The sequence below is a fragment of the Diceros bicornis genome, chromosome 26 (genome assembly GCF_020826845.1).
Source record: "Diceros bicornis minor isolate mBicDic1 chromosome 26, mDicBic1.mat.cur, whole genome shotgun sequence".
Taxonomy (NCBI): Eukaryota; Metazoa; Chordata; class Mammalia; order Perissodactyla; family Rhinocerotidae; genus Diceros; species Diceros bicornis.
The window spans coordinates 2114780-2134131 of record NC_080765.1 but is presented as its reverse complement, the minus strand read 5'-3'; the positions used below and the strand labels follow the sequence as shown (position 1 = coordinate 2134131).

The window sequence follows — 19352 nt, the reverse complement described above, 5'->3', positions numbered from 1 at the left end:
CCACTGTGCAGGTTGTGCCCACATGGGCAGGGCCTCTGCTGGACGGGCAGGTCGGCACCATAGGTTAGGCCTCTGTGCTCCTCAGGGGACCTGTTTAGCTGCTGCGCGCTAGGCAGGAGGGGCACCTACGCGGGGGCAGAGCCACCACTCCATGCATCCCTTGGTCTGCTGTGCTCCACACGCTGGGGCGCCTTCTGAGAAGGCAGGGTGCCTTCTTGCCTGCACTGTGCTAAGGGTCAGGGGCACCCACGCAGGGGTTGAGTTGCCACTCGGTGTAGAGCATTTCCACAGGCAGGGCCACCGCAGCACAGTGGGTGCTCCCACAGGCCAGGCTGCAACTCTGCAAGCGTTGGCACAGGCCAGGCTGTCGTGCCGCTTACAGTCGCAAGTGGCTGCTGTGTGGGGATCCACGAACTGGCTCACTGCTGCTGGGGAGGGGGAGGGTGCACTCAGTTAGTTCCACTGCGTCCCAAGTGTCCGGTCCCCCCACCTTCAGATGTTTAGCTGCGTGGATCTCTCGGACGTCCTGTTGTGCTGTGCAGGGAGTCCTCTGTTGGTTAATGGATGTCCATGTAGCTGTAACTTAGAGGGGAGAGACTGAGGGGACAACTCGATGCTGACGTCACTCTGTTATTCCTGAACTGGCTTCAGAGAAACAAAATTTAGTGGATTGCCAAGTGAGGCCCTTTTAATAAGGGGCTCAGGTTTCTAAGAGTGTTCTTACTTCAGAATCCATTTTGTCGGGGGCCAAGTTGTTTCCCTGGGTCCTAGGAGAGGAACAGTTTCCACAGCAGACTTCCAGAAGCTTGGGTTTCTCATCATGACTCAGATGTCCTGTTTCTTCAGGGAGGTCTTAGTGAGTGAGCCGAGACAGGAAGAGGGAAGAGGTCAGGAGGTCGACATCTGCGTGATGGAGGAGGTGCTGGGATTGTTACCTAGTGTCAACTTCCAAGTCGTGCACGAGGAGTAGCCTGGTTTTCTGGATGAAGGAGATTATGTGGTAGAAGTTTAGTCCAGAACAAGAAGGGCTCGTTAACGCCAACTTGTAAAGCCGCTCCGGCTTGAGACTCAGCACAAACAGCCTTTTCTTCCCGCTACTCTGCGGCCTCTGGCGATTCTTGGGCCTGCTTTTTTAAACAGCGTAATAATTGGCTCTTTTCCTGAGTCAAACTTTAAATGTACTTTTGTTGATTCCCCTCAGTCCTCTTCTCAAATTCTAAATGGCTTTTGAGGTCGTGCATGGTCACTACCACAGGGACAGAGTTAACTCTTTGGAACAGCAACCGCAGTGTCATCCAGGGGGCTTCCTGATCTAGTGGAGAATGGAGTAGGCTGCCATTTACTGCTCACCCAGTGGGGCTTCTCACCAGTGCGCTTGGAGGGAAGTCAGGCGGGGTGGTGCGTGTCACAGAGGGCTGTCGCCTGGTCTGCCCTACCCTCCCCAGGCTGGTTTGCCCGGTATGTCGGCTGGTGAACAGCCTACAGCAGCCCCTGAAGGGAGTCTGCGTGGGTGGCAGGTTGCTGGGGCTGGGCTCTGTGCTCAGTAAAGGGGAGGCTGGCCTGGGCCTGGCCACACTTGCCCTTTTCTGGTGAGGAGCTTTGCTCTCTCTTTTGTGTTTTCTTGACCGATCTTTAACAAACATTGAGCTGTGTGAGTTACTTTCTCACTTGTGTGAGGTCAGCAGGCTTATAAACACATCCAGTATCTTAGAATCTTTCTTTTGCAATTTTTTTGTCATGAAAATGAACCAAAATAATGAAGAATATGAGTTTAATTATAACCTACTGCTAATCTCTTCCCCCATCTGTAACCACCCTCTAACAGTAAAATATTAAATATACAAATAAAAGCACATGATTTCACAGTGGCAGGCTTTCTGGTATTGAGTTTGGGCACTGGAGAGAATTTTTTTTTTTTCTTTGTGAGGAAGATCAGCCCTGAGCTAACATCCGATGCCAATCCTCCTCTATTTTGCTGAGGAAGACTGGCCCTGGGCTAACATCTGTGCCCATCTTCCTCTACTTTATACGGGACACCGCCACAGCATGGCCTGACAAGCAGTGCATCAGTGCGTGCTCGGGATCCAAACCCCAGGCCACTGGAGCAGAGCACGCGCACTTACCCACTATGCCACCGGGCCGGCCCCTAAAAGCTTATCTTTCTAAAAGGAATTGGGAGGGCAGGAGATCAGAGAAGTTTTTCAGTAGCTCAGCGATTCTGTAAGTAGTACCAAGGCTCCTTGGAATTGGTAGAAGTCTTTCTCATATGTATTATACTCTTGAAATTAAGAATAGACTGACTAGATTAAAGAAGTACTTTATCAAAACATAAGCAAAATGAAAAAAGTTACAAACTAAAAAAGTGAACAGGGGCCGGCCCAATGGCGTAGTGGCTAAGTGTGCGCACTCTGCTTTGGCGGCCCAGGATTTGCAGGTTCGGATCCCAGGTGTGGACCTACATACCGCTCATCAAGCCACACTGTGGCTGTGTCCCACATACAAAATAGAGGAAGATTGGCCACAGATGTTAGCTCAGGGCCAATCTTCCTCACCAAAAAAAAAAAAGTTAAAATTGTAAATTTTATGTTACATATATTTTGTCACAACTTTAAAAAAATTATGTAATATACCAAAAACCATTGAATTGTAAAAAAAACACTAGAATTTATACAACTGGCTAGTTGTATAAAAACTGGCTAGTATTTTAAAGCTTATTTTCTACATCACAACTGAATGGTTTATAGATAAAATAGACCTTGGAGGAATTTGAGAATCGCCTAGAAAGGGGACAGGATCTTCCTTCCACTCAGGTCCAAAAAGGGTCTTTGGATTGACAGGCACTCCGTTTTTATAGACAGAAAACAGGCTCAGAGAGGGTCCCAGAGGGCTCCTAGGTCCCACTGTGGATGGATCTTGAGACTTGGCCCATGGTCAGAGGTCACTTGTCCAGTGCCTGCCATTGCTGAGGCCGGGAGGGAAGCTGGGAGCATAGAAGTGCTCCGTTGCCGTTGGGCGTGCCGGAGTGTCTGTCCATCCTGTGGGCAGGAAGTCCCGGGCAGACATGTAGTCCAGGGATGGATGGGTGGAAGCCAGCGCAGGCTGGTCCCAGTCGTGTGAGGAGGGGCCGGGCAGGTGGGCCCAGCAAGGAAGGCTGCTGGCACACACCCACTGATGTCCCTGCACTTACGGGTGGTGGAAGGACAACAGGCTTTGGGGTCTGGGTTCAAACCCACTTAGCCTCCATGAGCCTCCAGTCTTCTCACCAGTAAGAGAAAGCTAATGTCCAGCTGGCAAGAGCTACCGTGGAAATTAAATGTAGCATTGCCCGGCCTGGAACAAGGGGTGGCGCTGACTGCACAAGCACTCCCCTGGTTGGGGAGTCAGGTGGGGTTGGCCTTAGACTTGGTGTCACCACGTTCAGGGGGTGGAGACAGGCTCTTGGCACTGAAGGCCCAGGGGGGGTCTCCCCAAACCAGCTCCCGGTCCATGTGCTACCCTTCTCCCCCACGGGGTGGCAGCAGCGGGCGGCCCAGGACCCCGGTTTCTGTTTCAGTTCCGGTTGGGCCTCCTGTCTGCACATCCACCCGCGCCTAGCCCTGGCCAGGCCGGGCCGTAGGGACTGAGGCTGAAAGCGAAACCCAGTCCCAGACCAAGAGGGGCCCCCAGAGCTGGAGAGCCCAGGTTCTGGAGTGCCTGACTGATGGGAGGTTGGGGGAGCCTCATGGGCTTCCCTGGGGTCTCTAGCGGGTGGGGTGTCACCAATAGTTCGATGGCCTCCGGCAAGTTACTTAAGAACCCCTAACATGAGGCCCCCGAGAAGAACGCGTGGTTACCGATGGCCGCCACTCCACGCACAGGCGGCTGTCGAGTCCTCGAGTCCTTACATCCCCGTTCCACGGCTGCCAGTGGGGACTGGGCGGAGCGGCGTTAGGGTGGTCTCAGCCTGCCTGTGCTCTGCTCTGTGGTCTGCCCGAGGCAGGCTCTGCACCTCCCTGAGCCTCATCTGGAAAATGGGGTGACAAGATGTGGCTCCCAGGCCTGGGGGGCCCTGACGTCCTTCCTTCTGTCCCTCACCTTGGCTCCCTGTCCTGCTTCCTCTTCCAGATGTCTGTGGCTGGCCATTACTCTGTCCGTCTGTCTTTGTCTCCCGTCGTTTGTTCTGTCTGCCCTGCCCACCCAAGTCCCAGGTTCTGTGTGTGTGTGTGTACATGCACGTGTCTGGTTCTCTGGGACGTGTGCTCTCTGTGTCTCTGTCTCCTGCTCCCTCCCTCTGTGTGTCTCTCTGTTTCTCTCTGTCCTCCTGCGTCTCCCTCTGTGTGTCTTGGTCCATCTCAGGCCCAGTCCCTGCCTATCTCTCTCTGTCCTTCTGTTTGTGTGTCTGTGTTTGCCCACAGCCGTATGTCTCTGTCTCTGTGTCTCTGTCTCTCTCTGGTTCTCCTCCTCTCTAGGTGTATGTGTGTGTTTTCAGTGTGAGTGTGTATTTCTGTGTTTATGTGTGTGGCCCTTCCTCTCTGTGACTTGTGTTTGCGTGTGTGTCCGTGTCTTGCTGTTCTCTCTGTGCCTGTCTCTGTCTCTGTCTCTCTGTCCCCGTCTGTAAGCAGCAGCGCCTGTCCAGCAGAGCAGCGGATGTGTGAAGGATGATTCAGTGGCTGGCAGGAAGCCCGCCCCGTGCCTGCTGCCCGCCCCGTGTCTGGCGGTTGGCGTCAGCTCAGGCAGGTGTGGGTCAGGATGAGGCGGCCGCAGTGAGGAGCCCCGACTCCCAGGTAAGCCTCTCCAGGAGCGCCTGGAGCCTACTCTGAGGCAGGAGTACTGAGGCTGGCCCCCTGACACCCCATGGGGGTGGCACTGGCCCTGCCGGCCCAGCAGGAGCACTTGGCGGCCCGCTGGGTGGGGTGGGAAGACGCCTGGCGCCCTGGCTCCCTCCCTCGGCCCCAGTCCTGCCCTGGCGCCCTGGCTCCCTCCCTCGGCCCCAGTCCTGCCCTGGCGCCCTGGCTCCCTCCCTCGGCCCCAGTCCTGCCCTGGCGCCCTGGCTCCCTCCCTCGGCCCCAGTCCTGCCCTGGCGCCCCTGGCTCCCTCCCTCGGCCCCAGTCCTGCCCTGGCGCCCTGGCTCCCTCCCTCGGCCCCAGTCCTGCCCTGGCGCCCCTGGCTCCCTCCCTCGGCCCCAGTCCTGCCCTGGCGCCCTGGCTCCCTCCCTCGGCCCCAGTCCTGCCCTGGCACCCTGGCTAGTGAGGCCTCTCCCGGACCCTGCAGCGCTTAGAGGGGCAGCCTGTTTCTGGGGCTCCAGCCACTTTCTTGTCCTTACCTTCCCAGCCTAGACTGCACAGCCCTGGGAAGCCACCAGGGTGGTCCCATCACTTCAGAGACTGGTGAGAGGCAGCCACGGGGCCAGGACAGCGGCTCCCCAGGCCCAGGCCCATGAGCCTCAGTTTCTTCATCTGTAAAATAGGACTGTAACATCCCTGCCACAGGGCTATGGGAGGATGGGTGAGACTCTACAGGCAAGCGTGCCCAGGTCCTGCCGCAGGCCAGATGGAAGCAGCTGTCCCTGTCACCCCCACCCAGTCCCCGGCGGCCAGGCCTGCCGACTCTCTGCTAGGGTCTGAGAGGCTTTAGGCCCTGGGGAGCTCCTTGCACCCAAGTCTGTCAACCAGTGGCCCTGGCCTTCACATCCCCCACCTCTGCCCTGAGACAGGGGCTGCCCAGGCCCCCACACGGGCCACCTGAGCATTAAGAGCAGGCATCTCAGTCAGCCTCATCTAGAGGCCAAGGTTATTTGGGAAAACAGAACAGGCCCCAGAGGAAAGCCCAGCGCATATGGGAACCACACGCTCCACCCCTGCCCCCTAGCTTGCCCTGCGGCCCTGGTGGGCTTCAGTTTCCCCATCTACAGCATGGAGAGGCTGGAGAGTGGGCAGGATGGTCTCCAAGAACCTTTCCGGGCGGAAGGCTCGGATGCTGGGGCTTGCCCAGCCCAGCCCCGAGGGCTTTTCCGCAGCCAGCTTGTTGCAGACTTTGCTCAAACGAAAACTGCCCACTTCCCTTTGTGTTATTTTGGCCTGCAAAGCCCCGGCTGCGCGGCCTCCCCTCCCCCCCGCCCTGCCTGGCCCCTTGGGGCCCCCCTAGGGTTGCTGCTGGGCCCGCCTCCCCGGGGCTCAGCCCCTCTCCCTCCACCCTCATCCCGCCGCCCCACTCTCAGAAGCAAGGAGAGAGGGTAGGTTTGTTCAGTCTGGGGGGCAGCCACAGGACTCGTCCTCAAATTGGTCTTTCTTTTAAAATATATTTCATGAATCTTAAAAATGTAATACAAGAAAGGGATAGGGGTGTGGCCTTCGGGTCCGGCCAGCCCTGGGTTTGGATCGTGGCTTTGTGACGGGCCAGCTCTGTGACATTGGACAGTGCACTCATCTCCCGGGGCCACTCTCCTCCCTGGGAGGGGAGGAGCTGCGTCCCCCTGTGATGCTGGGCGTGTCTGTGACAGCCGCGGGACTGGGGCAAGGGCCTTACTCCCCTTCAGACCCCAGACCTCCAGGGGCCTCAGCCCGACGCCCCGTGGGGGGCAGTGGAGGGAGGCTGAGGCTGCGTGTCTAGGGGACCAGGCGGGGGACGGGAGGGGCTCCAGCCCCGACAGGCTGCGGTTGCTGCTTCCCATTTCCCGGGGAACAAGACGATGGCAAGTCCGGGCGCCCCGCCCTGCACCAGCCCCCAACGTGTGTCACATCCACGCCGCGAGCCTCACATGGCAAACTGAGGGAGGAGTGTTGTTATCTCCCCCACCTGACAGAGGGGCGACACCGGGATCAACGGCCGGGGCAGAGTCTGCATGCTCGCGCCCCTCCCTTCCCTTACCCAGGGCCGGAAGGGTGCAGATCACCAGGGCCGGGGCACCCCAGGGTGCTCCTCGTCCCAGGACAGCAGGATCCGGGAAGCAAGAGGGTCTCTGGGGTGGGTCCTCTGGGCTGGAGGGCTGCCCTTCCCCAGAGGCAGCAGAGGTCAGCAGGCCAGGTCCTGGGGCCTTGAAGGCCAGGCCTAGCATGTGCACTTGCTCCTGGCATCCTAGGGAGACCCCGGGGGTGGCCGGTGCTGGACTCATGTCTGGCTCTCACAGCGAGCCTGTGTGCAACCCACCTGTGTCTCTGTGCCCAAATCGCCTTTGGAGACAGAAAGAGTCTGTCCTAACCAAAGGACAAATATGTGCAGGGCTGGGAGCATGAGGCCGCTGTCCATCCCAGACAGCCGGAAATAAGATCCTTGGCAGGTTTCTCTCTGGAAGCCCAGACCGTGGGCCAGGCTGGACAGGCTCACACGCTTTCAGGAAGGCTCTGGATTGATCCCCATTTTATAGATAAGAAAACTGAGGCCAAGGGACTGAGGCATAGGCAGGACGTGACCCCAGGAGTCCGCCCTCCAAGGTCAGGTGCTCCCAGCCTCACACAGCCTGGTGGCCTGGGGTCAAGGCTCGAGGCTGGGACAGAGCTTGCCCTGGGCGGCCGGCACAAGGCCAGGTAGCAGGAGGGAAGGCAGTGCCCAGGTTCCGAGAGGAGGGGGAGCTGAGCGCCCCTCGGACAACATCCTGGTGACAGGTCTTGTCCTCTCTCCTGGGCCCGGTCACGCGTTTTGGGAATGCGCGTGTTCCCACTGACGCACTTGGTGTTTGAGGAAGGAGAGGCGGCTTCTCCGTGACTCGTGCTGCACGGGGATTCCTCGTCATCTGTTCCGCAGGCATGCTGGAAGCTCAGAGAGGCTCCCAGCCTCGCCCGAGGCCACACAGCTAATGCACGGGACAGCAGGGCCACGCAGGGCTCAGGGAGCCCCGCGGCCTGTGACCTCCCAGCCCCTCCTTCCCTGCTGTACCGCCGAGCAGCCCTCCTGCCGGCGGCTAGGGCGGGAGGCACACAGCTGTGCAGAGTGGACTGTCGTGTGGGTGCCACGTGCTGCCATGGGCGTGGCCCCCTCAGAGCCCCTGTTCACAGAGCTGGGGCCCCGGCCATCGCAAGTGGGCTGTCTCTTACAGCTGCAGTGATTCTCCTTGGAAGCCCCCTCGAGAGGGCTGTCCTTGCTTTCACCACAGCCCGCTGTGTGGCTTTGCCGAGGCCTGGCAATCCGTGTGGCCACAAGGCTGGGACTGGCCACTGACCGAGGAGGGGCTCCACGCCAGCAGGGGACTCAGGCCTTTGCACCCTGACGCGTCTTCTTTCCAGCCCCGCCCTCCCAGCACATCCCCCACCAGCCGCCACGGGCACCCCACCACGGCCCTCTGCCCAGAGGCCCTCTCCTCTCATGCTCTCAGGCCACCTCCTCCAAGAGGCCTTCCCTGGAGGCTCCCTCCTCCCAGCCCCCGGGACAGGGGGTTCTGGTGTGCAGGTGTTTAAGGAGAGGAAACCCCACCCCCTCCCCCGCTGAGGGAGGCCAGGGAGAGGGCAGAGCTGGGTGGGTGGGGCTGCTGGGGCCCCCTGTTCAGAAGGGGCCACAATGCCAGGCTTGGAGAGCAAAGCTGGGTTTATGGCAGGCAAGGGACCCAGTGGGCAGAGCCAGAGTTGGGGTCCGGAGGCCAGAGCTTGAATTCTGTCTTCTCACTTAGCAGCTATGGGACCTCTGGCCTCAGTTTCTGTATCTGTGAAATGGAGCGAGCCTCTCCCTCAAGGGGCGGCTGTGTGAATTAAGTGAGGATATGTATAGGAGTGTGCACATACATGTGGTGCTGTCTGGTGGGGCCCCAAAACCTTCCAGCACTTACCAAGTGTTGACGACGGCCCCGGGGGATAGGGGTGCGGGTCTGGGGTCAGGTGGAGGAATGGGGCTGGTTCTGTCCTGGCCCGGTCGTGGGGCCTGGGGGGAAGGTGGCGCTCCCATGGCCTGGGATCGGCTTTGGGGCTGTCAGGGGAGGGGGACAGTCAGAAACCTGAGAGTGTGGGGCTGGGCGGGTTCCTGGCTCACAGGGTGCCCACCTTGCAGCACTGCAGGAAGAGTGGCCAGGAGTGGACATGAGCGTGGAGACCGAGCTGCTGTGGCCAGGGGCGGCCCTGCTGCTGCTGCTGGGGGCAGCGGCCGGCCTGTGTGTGCGCTGCTCCCGCCCAGGTAAAGGCTGGGGGCCTGGACACGACGGAGGAGAAGACGGCATAGGCAGGGTCCCTCTCAGGCCTAGACCCAGCTGAGGTCGGAAAGGGCAGGTGGATAAGCCTCACAAGGCAGGGGTGACACCCCCAGGGCCGGCCCCTAAACTGCCCCTGAAGACACTGTGGGGCTTTGGTTTTGCTGGGTCAAGGGTGAATGTCTGAGGCGGGGGGATTGCTCTGGACAAGGGAGGGGAGGCTGGGCTGCTTTGCTCTGTCTCCTAAATCAATGGTGAGCAAACGCCCTGTCGCTGTCAGGGGTCCACAGTGATTGGCGGCTCGGCCTCCACAACCTGTGCAAGGCCTGCACAGGGCACAGGGGAGACAAGATGAGGAAGCCTCGGAGCTCAGCTCCTCGCTCCGGGATGCTTGCTAGTCTGGTCCTGTTCTTGCAGGTACGAAGAGGCCCGAGAAAATCTATGAGCAGAGGAGCCTGTAAGTGCCTCGGTGTCCCCAGCCTGGTGACTGTGTGTGCCCTGGGCCTGGACGCCCACGTGGGAGTCCCCTTGGGCATTCCTGCACCCTGCCCCTCACCCTCCACTCATACCTCCTCCGTGCCGGCCTCTAGTGGGTCCTGAGCAGTCAGAGGAGGGAGAGAGGGACGTCCAGGGGCTCCAGGCCCTGCCCCAGCCTGGCCAGGGGGTGCTGTGAGAGGAGGAGATACCACCATCCTGCCTGCCTGCACCTCCGCAGACCCTCCCTCTGACCCCAGCCCAGGGGGGCCCGCTGTGCTGGTGCTGAGGGTCAACGGAAGAATCCCGCCCTCTGGGCAACGGGGGCGCAGAGACTGGGCACAAAGCAGAGTGTGAACTGTGTGCGAGTCTCCCCTGGAAAATGCGGAAGGAGCTAAGGGGAGGATGTGGGCATGTCCCTTGGGGGATCAGGGAAGGCGCGATGAAGGAGGTGGGAAGGGTTTTAAGAGAGAAAGGCGAGGGGGGACATTCCAGAGAGAGAGACCAGTGTGGGCAGTTGCCGGCGTAGGACCGGGGTGGACACTGTCTTCCGGGGGTGGGGTGGCCGGTGCAGGCGTGTCTTGAGAGGGATGAGCTGGATGGGGAGGAGGGAGGGCCTTGACTGTTGGGGGAGACTGCGGCCTTTGTCCTAAGGGTCAAGGGGAGTCAGGGAGGAAGCAGGGGCTGAAGTGCAGCAGGAAGCAGGGAGGCGGGGGTCAAGATGAAGAGGGGTCACTGACCCAGACAGGTTGGGGGAACCGGGGCGGGATGGAGTTCCAGGCACTTCGGGGGTGGGCCCTGGAGGGTCAGCTGTGCAAGACGCTGCGGATCAAGGAGGTGGCCCAGGAACACCCCCGCAGGAGGGCAGCGCCACTGGTGTCCTTACATCGAGAAGGAGAGGGGCTGACGGAGGCCGGGGCTCTGAGACTGTGCATGCACACGCCCACCACACCCCCAGGTCCCCGCACACTCGCTCATGCGTGCACTTCTCCCACACTCAGCGCCTGTGTGCACGCCCGGGCAGGCGCTCACGGACAAGTGCACACACACCCTTTCTCATTTCCTTTTGCAACTGAAAAACCACAGTGAAATTTGAAAATAGAATTTTCCCATCCATGCCTACCCCTGGGGCTAGGGCTGGACCTTTCCAGACCTTTTTGGCCACTTAGTCCCCTGGGTCGCCAGCCCACAACCTCCGCCAGGGGTGGGCTGGGCTCCCCCGCTGCCCACCCCTCACGCCTGCCGCCAGCCAGGCCTCCTCAGTCTCTCCCTCCTCCTCCTCCTTCAGTCCCTGTCCACTCCAGGCCCCTGATTGATCTGAGAACTGTGGACGGTCAGAGCCAGAAGCTAAACCTCCTCACGTGGGAGGTGGGAAAACTGGGTCTGCGTGGAGGAAGGTGGGAGGGGAGACTTGGGTTCAGTCCTGCCAGCCTACGTGAAGTGACTGCCGTGTGTGCCAGGCCCAGCTCCTGCATCACTTCCTCCGGGAAGCCATGCCTGACTCTTTCCTGTGGATTTAGAGCATCCTTCCTAAATAAGGTCACCCTGACCCCCAGCCCCCCAGGAGCTCCTGGAAGGCTGAGCCAGGTGCCCATTCTGATCCAGGGAAGGAGCCCAAAATGCTTTAATGATTGGCTAATCTGCTCCACCATCCTTAGTGGTGGCTTATATTCCCAAGGGCACTCCATGGTCCAAAATGCCAGCTAGAGCTCCAGCCCTCATCTCTGCATTCCAGGCAAGAGAAAGACAAAAAGGGTGCACTTCAGTTGGCAATGCCTCCTTTAAGGAGCTTTCCTGGAAGTCCCAACAACCTTGGCTTGCACTTCATTGACCATTGACCAGAGCTTAATCACATGACCACACTTAGGTGCAAGGGAGGCTGGGAAATATAGTCTTTCAGATGGGCATGTGGCTGCGTAAATAAAAGATAGGGTTTTGTTTCAAAGGAAGAAGGGGACACTGGGTGATAGCTAGATACCTAGCTGTGTCTGCTAAGCCTTGAAGCTGTCTCACCAGTCATTTGGGAGTATGGTGTGTTTGAACGTCTCAAGAAGGGTGTGCTCTCTTAGGAATGTTAAACACTTCTGGGGTGGGAAGTGGGGGCAGCCTCTTTGTGCCTCCTGGTTGAAGTCACCACTGCGGCTCTGAGCAGCTGCCCCAACCCTCACACCCCAGAATCTCAGGGCCGCCTCCCCAGCCCTGCCCACAGACCCTCCTGACCATCTCCAGGAGTTCCTGGGGAGGCCGTGTTGGGGATGCGTCTGGCTGGCAGCTGGCTCCAGCCCAGGGCCATGTGAGCAGGGTGGGCACCTGGTGGGCAGGGCGGGGGAGCGTCCAGAGAATGGGGGCATCAGGGAGCCCTGGATCTGAGGCCCAGAGGGATGGCAGCTCCTCCTTACTCTCGCCCTGCTCTGTCCCTCCCCTCTCCGTTCCTCGTCCCTGTCTGTCCGTCTGTCCTGTGTCACTGTCCTTTGGGCTGTGGGAGGCCAGGCCAGGCTCAGCACAGCCCCATGTGTTTCCAGGCATGAGAACCAACAGAGCTTTGCAGTGGCCCGGACCTATTCCTGTGAGTCCTGGAAAGAAGGGTCCAGGGGCTGGGCTTGGACTCGGGGTGGGGGGTCCATTTCAAAGTCCCTTCCGTCCCCATTGTTCTGAGGCTGTGGCCATGCCTGATCTGGTGGGGTGAGGGGGTGAGAGGGCTGCACTGGTGGGCTGGCCTGGGGGCCCAGCCAACACCCCTTTGTCCTTTGCAGTGGTCAGGCAGGCCTGGCCAGGGCCCCTGGCAGACACAGCCTCTGATGTGGAGTCAACAAGGTAGGAATGAGCCCCTGTCTCAGACGCAGAGGGGTCACAGCCCCACAGGAGGCGACGAGAAGGAGGGCCCTGGGGTCCCCACCTGCTGAGCCCAGGCTGAGACCTTGATCCCTCCTTGGACCCCAGAGCCCCAGTGCTGGATTCTCAGGGCGCCACTAGAGGGCTGTGGGGCTGTGGCCTTCAGACCCCCAGAAGCCCAAGGGCCTCTCCCCTTGCCCATCCTCAGCCCTACCTTCCCGTCCCCCGCAGGAAGGGCCAGCTGCTGCGGTTCTCCCCCAGCCTCGACGGTGAGTGACCGTCAGACACAGGGGCGGGGCAGGGGCTGGGGGACTGGGACGGTGAATACCTGGTGGGACAGGTACTGTGCAGGGGAGGCCTGGGGCCAGGGGAGTGGGCCTGACAGGGAGGCCTTTGCAGAGGAGAGACCCCCGAGCTGGGCTGGGAGACCTGATGGGATTGGCCAAGTGGTGGAGGGGACAAAGAGCCAGTGCCAAGGAGTGAAAGTGGGAAACACCTGGGCCTCCGGACGCAGTCCCTTCCTCCGGCTGCCAGAGCCAGGGGGCGGGCAGGGTGAGGGAGGGAGTCATGAGCCTGGCCTTTCTTCCAGATTCTGCATCCGCCAGGTACCAGAACCTCAGCAGAGGTGGGTGGGCTCCAGGGAGGTGGGGGCTGCGGTGGGGGCCCAGAGCCCAGAGCTCGGGCCTAATCCTCACCTCCTCCTGCAGGAAGCAGACACGGGTCAGATGCAGCCTACGTGTGAGTGGCTTCTCAGGGCCCTGGCACCTCCTCCCCGCCCCCACCTGCCCCTGCCCTCAGCTTCCTCATTTATGAAGGTCTCCTGCCCCAGAACCCGCGGCCCGGCAGGCTCTCGCTAGCATTGTTTCCCCTCCAGTGGCCATGGCTTTGTGGGATGTGAGGGGCTATCTGGGGGGACTCATCCTGCATCCCCAGTCAGAGACAAGTTCCCTGGGACCCCAGAGAGGAAGGGCCCTCAGGGTGTCTCCTTATCTTACATGTGGGCAAACTGAGGCCCAGGGCAGAAGGGGACTTGCCTCGGGTCACATGGCAAGGTGGCTAGAGCCAGGCTGCCACACCCTCGGCCCCAGGGTGGCTCAGGGGCCGAGGGAAGCAGGATGGAGGGATCAGGGGAGAACTTGGCCATGTCCCCACGGGCCCCGGGGAGCAACGGCTGGAGTGGCCCTGGCCTCACTGCCCCCACGGTGCCCCACTCCAACCACACGCCGGCAACTAGGCTGCGTCTGGGTTTTCTTTCCAGCGACCCCATCACCATGAACTGTTACAACTGGGAGCGGTTCCAGAAGCCCCCGGAAGGTGAGGCAGAGGATGAGGAGGGGAGAGGGAGGAGGCCGAGGCGGTTGTGAGGATGCGGAGGGGGAGACTGGGCCGAGGCTTGGATGGAGGGCGCAACGGGGGAGAGATGAGGGAGGCTGACACCGACACAGGAGCCCAGCTGCAGAGGAGGGAAGGCGTGTGTGTGGGGGGGCAGGGGGTAGGAGAGGGGGCAGTGTGCCACGGGGCTGAAGGAAGCAGAGGAGGAGCTGGGGCGGGGGCAGCGGGGAGGCTGGGCCGCTGGTCATCCAGGCCCCCTCAGGGCTGGGCAGCGCCGGGTGAGCGCCTACGGGACCTCGGAGGAAGGCCCTGGACAGGGCCTCCTTGCTGACGGACTCCGAGCCCCGCAGGCTCAAGGACGCTGGAACTGTAGGCCCTTAACACCTTTGCTTTCCAGAAAGAGAAAGAGGGCCGAGGGCAGGCAGTGCTTGCTGCAAGGTGCACAGGCCAGGGCTCAAGTCCAGCCCCTCGACTGGGCTCCTGCAGGGGCCATGCTGGGGTCGGGGGTGAGAGAGAGGGCTCCTCTTTTTCCCCCGCCGCTTCTGAATTGGGGCTGGGCCTCATTTCTCGGAGCCCCTTTGACCCACATGGACGCTGGGTGGGGCAGTGGTTAGAGCTCAGTTTCTCTGTGGCAGGGGTGGTGTGGAGGTGCCACGCTCTGACATGCCACACCCAGCCTAGGCCACTGGGCAAGGGCCCCTCAGCCCACCCGGCCTGCCTGGTTCCTGGCTCTTCCCAGCCCCCCGTGGCTCTCCTTGCCCCTCATTGCCCAATAGAGATGGGCCTCCCTCCCTCCACCTATCCATCGTGGGCCTGATTGCAGCCCTCTCCCCTAATCTCCTCTCCCCAGTGCATTCAAGGGTGACCTCGGAAGACGATGGAGGAGCCCAGGGCAGGGCTGCTGGAGCCAGGCCAGCGCCCATTAAGAAGCTTGTCCGGGAGAATGTTTGAGGCCCTGGGGGACCCAGAGGGCTGGGGCTTGGCAGGACAGGTCACCCACTGAGGGAGGGCAGGAGAGAGAGAGGGAGGAAGAGCGGGCATGTCGGGCCAGGCCCACCAGCATCCCGAGTGCTCTCCCCTCTCCCTGCAGACGACGATGATGCCAATTCCTATGAGAACGTGCTCATCTGCAAGCAGAGCACCGAGTCAGGTGAGGCCGCCAGCCTGGGCGCTGGGCCGGGAGGCAGGGCTCCCCAGCCAGGCCGGCCTACACTGAGACGCTCGAAGGCATCGCCTGCCTTGAAGCCTGAAGGGTCACTGGTGTCTTGGTGCACTGGCTAGAGCATAGCCTCGTGTCCCAGGAGGAGTCCCCATTGGTCCCGGGCCTCAGTGGGAACGCACTGAGGGGGTCCCTTCCCCCCCCGAGAGGCTGCCTGGCATGAGGGTGCACGATGCCTCTCTGGAGGGGCCCGTGGTGCCTTGCTGGCTTGGGCACGTGGTGCCTTGGGGACTGGCCGTGGTGGCTGCCCCTCTGCCAGCCTTTCTCCCGGCGCTTTCCCCGCAGGCGACGAGGGGTCTGAGGACTATCAGAACTCGGCGTCCATCCAGCAGTGGCAGGAGTCCAGGAAGGTCGTGGGTATGTGGCCACAGAGGAGGGTCCTCCACGTGGTCACCTTTAGCAGGCTCGGAGGGGCCTGGCCTGGGAAGACCAGGCGGGGGAGGGGAGATAGGGGAGGCTGCTAGGTGAAGGGCCAGGCTGGGGTGGGCTGGGAAGCCTCCAGCGCATCAGTGGCTGCAGAGGCCTTGAACCAGCCAGGCCTCCCCTCCGCGGCCTTGCAGCCTCCTGAGGGCAGGTCCTCCCGGGCAGGCGGCAATCCAGCTGCAGGGATGGAGTCACACTCACCCGGGTGCTGGCAGGACGAGCCTCTGGCAAATCCCAGAGACAGGACAAACACACCAGCCAGTGAAGCCTTTCCTACAGCCTGGTCTGTGGCATCTGGGGGAGCAGGGGTAGGTGTGTCCTGTGAACCAGCTGCCCCCTGGTCTGTCCACAGAGCAAGTCCTGAGAGAAGCACCCCCCTCATGGGCAGGGAGCCCAGACGAGGACAGCGGGGAGCCTGACTACGTGAATGGGGATGTGGCGGCCACACAAGCCTAGAGGAGACCTGGAAGGAAGGTATGGATGCCTTGGTCCACGGTGGTCGGGGAAAAGCAGGGATCTCAGCTGGAGGAGCCATGGTGGGAGTGGTGGGGCAGCACCCATGGGTGCTGAGACGGGGTGGCTCTGCAGGGCGCTGGGACTCTGCACTCCAGCGCTGGGCTCCCGAGCAGTCCCTGCCCACCCTACCCCCGACCCCTGTGGCCGACTGGGGAGGTGACAGATGCACGGCAGGCACAGTCTCAGGCCGAGGGGTGTCAGGCAGGGAAGGTGGTGAGCCGTGGGGTGAAGGGTGGGCCCTGGGGGGTGTCTGCAACATCGGGGGAGTGACTGCACCCCCTGGGGCCTCTTTCCTCACTTGCACAATGGAGCTAATGGGACCTAGGTCTTCTGAGACGAGACACTGGGCGTGAAGAACTCACAGGGGCAGACTCGGGCAGGGCAGGACTGGGAGAGGCGGTGTCAATGACAACACTGATGTTTGTTGAGCAGCCACTGCACCAGCCAACACGGTGTCAAGCGCTCACACACACCCTCAAAGGCACACACACAGAGCCGAGCAGGGACAGACACCCCAGCTCAGACGTGACAGCCCAGGCTCTGCCACTGCGTGGGAGGCAGGATGGACCCAGGTCCCTTGAAGGCTGTGCTAAGTCCTGACCTGGGGGCACAGGAGTCCTCTCAGCAGGCGGTGGGCCAGGCCAGTCAAGAGCCAGCAGCAGGATCAGCCGCAGAAGTTTGAGCCAGGCGTGCAGGGCCCACTGCTCATCCATTCACGCACTATTCACCGGGCACCTGCCATGGGCAGGTCCTGCCTTAGGTGCGGATGACCCAGGAATAGACAAAATACACAAAAATCCCTGCCTACCTAGAACTTCCGTTCTGGGGGTGGAGAGAACAGAGGAGCATGAGACGTGAGAACAGAAGAAATGGAGCCTGTGGGGTGGGGTCCATATGGCAGGGAGGGGTGTGACTGCAGGAGGGAGGCCCTCCTCATCCAGGCAGGAGCGTGCCCAGGGGTCTGACCCCAGTGGGGAAAGGAGGCAGGAATTGGGGGGACTGCAGAGATGGAGGAGGAGGAGCACCTGGGGGGCTTCTGAGACAGGCCTGCCGCATGGGAGGGTGGGACAGAAGGGGGACCGATGTTCCTCAAGGATCACTGGCTGCTGAGCAGAGGACTGCATACAGGGCGGGCAGCAGCAGTGGAGGCAGGGAGACCAGGACGTCAGGGCTGGAGTCCGGATGGCCCCCTGGCCCGGGGAGGTAGCAGCAGAAGGACCTGCGGAGCCAGTGGCACTCACCAACGCACTGGGCATGGGTGTGAGGTGGAAAGGAGTTGAAAAGGGCTGCAGGGTCTGCCTGAGCGGCAGGAGCACGTCCCCGTGGGCACTGAGATCTGGGAGGCAGCAGGCAGCAGGCTTTGTGGGCGAGGCCGTTTTATTTCTGGACCTGTTAAGTTGGAGATGTCCGTGCAGGAGGAAATATAAAGTGGGCAGTCAGAGATCTGTGCATGGACTTGGGGAGAGGTCCAGCTGGAGACAGAGACGGAGGGCAAGTTGGAATAACCAGGCCTTGGCCAGGACCAGAGCACAGTCAGGATTTCAGACGAACAGGGGAAGCTCCCGGAATCACAAGCACAGCTGAGGCTGCTCCCCAGGCAGCTCCTCTGTTCAGCTGGGCCGCAGGAGGGCAGCTGGATACTGACCATCACCCCACGCCCCTCCCGGCCCCGGACCAGCTGCTCAGCACTGAGGGAACAAAGTGCCAGTGGGGGCAAAGCTTTCCTTTTAACAGCCTTTTCATCTTCACTGAAGGAGCCAAGGGCCACCTCTCGCCTCCTGAGGATCACTTCTCCAGAGCTGCTCGCCTTCTAGACCCCGGGCACGCTTACACCAGCACCTCCCACGGAGCATCTGCGGGCCCTGGGGACCCAGCCTGGAAAGGACAGTCACCCGCAGAAAGGCCCTGTGACCAGCTCCCACGGGACAGGGCAGGAGCCTGACCAGACGCCCAGGGCTCGGGGCAGCGGCACCCCACGCCCACATCTAAAACCCATTCAACACGGTGTTCCTGTCCTGTTTTGCTTTGGATTTGGATCCCAAATTGCTTACTCACGTTGGTTGCTGGGATTTTCTTGTGACTGATCGGTTTGTACAGTTAATTTATATGGGTGGAGCCAGGTTTAATGTTCTACATTTCAGAGTAGAGTCTGGTCTCCTATAAGCATTATGTGTACTTAACCTCAGCAGTTAGGGGAGCCCTGGCGCCCCTTTCTCAGGCCTGTTTGCTCAGGAGGAGATGAGGCTACAGCCGTCTTCCCGACCCTTCGGTGGACAAACGTCCCAGAGCCCTGGAGAAGGGGCAGGCAGTGGAGGAGTGCCCAGGTGAGGCCCCCCGGGGACCCCTCTGCTCCAGGGCTGGCCTTGGCTGAGCTGACTGGGAAACACGACCCTCTCACAGGAAGGGCAGGGGCCCCAGGGACCTTGAGTCAGGAAGGCCAGAGTCAGCGATAAAAATGCCTCCTCCAACCGAGATGCCTCAATAAACCGTTGTGGTCTAAGAGCAGAAGCTGTGTGTGTCTGCTTTCCCTGCTGCGTGTGACACCTTCTGGACGAAGGGCAAGTCTCTTGTTTAGAAAGGGACCCTGAGGCCCGGAGCGTGGAGGCCTGGGGCCAGGCACTTGGTCCCCAGGGCCAGCCCTCTCTCCAAGATGCCACACCAATTTTTTCCATGAGAAGTTAATGCCACAAATTGGGCAAAAACATCTAGAACACAACTGTTGGCCACTTGTCACTTCACGCCCCGAGGTCCTAATCCACAAGCTCAGAGACAAGAGCTTAGGCCTGAGCAAGGGGCAGGGGGCTCCGCGGGATGTCCTGCCTCTGCAGTCAGCAGGTGTGCGAGCCCAGCCGCCCTCTGGGCCCAGGGGCCGCACCTGGAAAACGGCACAGTCATTCCCCCACCTCACAGGGATCCTGAGGCTCCAGACAAAACTTAAGATTGAGAAGGAACAAGAAAGTATTTTGTAAAACTTCATCCTGCAGTTTTTGGAGACCTTCATATTTTCCCCCTCTTCATCAAAACTTTAACCCAAAGGGCCAGTAATCTTGGAGGCTTGCCTATGCCCGCTTAGTGTCCCCATTCAACGTGGTCCGGACAAGTGACTAACCTGCCCGGGAGGGCGGGCGCCAAGCAGAGGTGCCCACAGGCCCCTCCCTCCCTGCTCCCTCCTGCTCCCCGGCTCAGGCCAGAGCAGAAGAGCCGTGGAGACCCACGCTCGGGCCAGGAGAGAGTGTGAGGGAGAGAGGCCCACGGGCCTCGCAGCTGTCCCCACACTACCTGCACCCGCCGCTGTGGTGGCCTGTCCTCCGGAAGCCCCAGGGCAGGAGAAGCCAGCATGTCACAAGCATATTTTCAGTCAAAGCTCCTCCTGAGGCTACCAAGCACGGAAGCCGAGCCAGCCCACCAAAACGCCACTCGAAAACGCCGCCTGGGATTTGCTCCGGAGCAATCCTGGAGCTGGGCAGC

General features: G+C 60.8%; 1 protein-coding gene across 3 annotated transcripts; it reads left to right on the top strand.

Annotated features, from left to right (window-relative positions):
- Nucleotides 1-4674: 4674 nt before the first annotated feature.
- LAT2 (linker for activation of T cells family member 2) lies at nucleotides 4675-18386 on the top strand. Of its 3 annotated transcripts, none has more exons than XM_058568958.1 (13): nucleotides 4675-4763; nucleotides 8953-9075; nucleotides 9506-9545; nucleotides 12085-12128; nucleotides 12316-12376; nucleotides 12626-12663; nucleotides 12984-13019; nucleotides 13102-13132; nucleotides 13653-13708; nucleotides 14817-14876; nucleotides 15231-15302; nucleotides 15721-15842; nucleotides 17639-18386. In XM_058568958.1, exons 2-12 carry the CDS (start codon nucleotides 8982-8984, stop codon nucleotides 15822-15824), a joined length of 636 nt encoding a protein of 211 aa, XP_058424941.1. In that variant the 5' UTR covers nucleotides 4675-4763; nucleotides 8953-8981; the 3' UTR covers nucleotides 15825-15842; nucleotides 17639-18386. The 3 variants fall into 3 exon arrangements, with proteins under 3 accessions (XP_058424941.1, XP_058424942.1, XP_058424943.1); XM_058568959.1 differs by having other exon boundaries at nucleotides 17619-18386; XM_058568960.1 differs by lacking the exon at nucleotides 12984-13019.
- The last annotated feature ends 966 nt before the right edge of the window (nucleotides 18387-19352 follow it).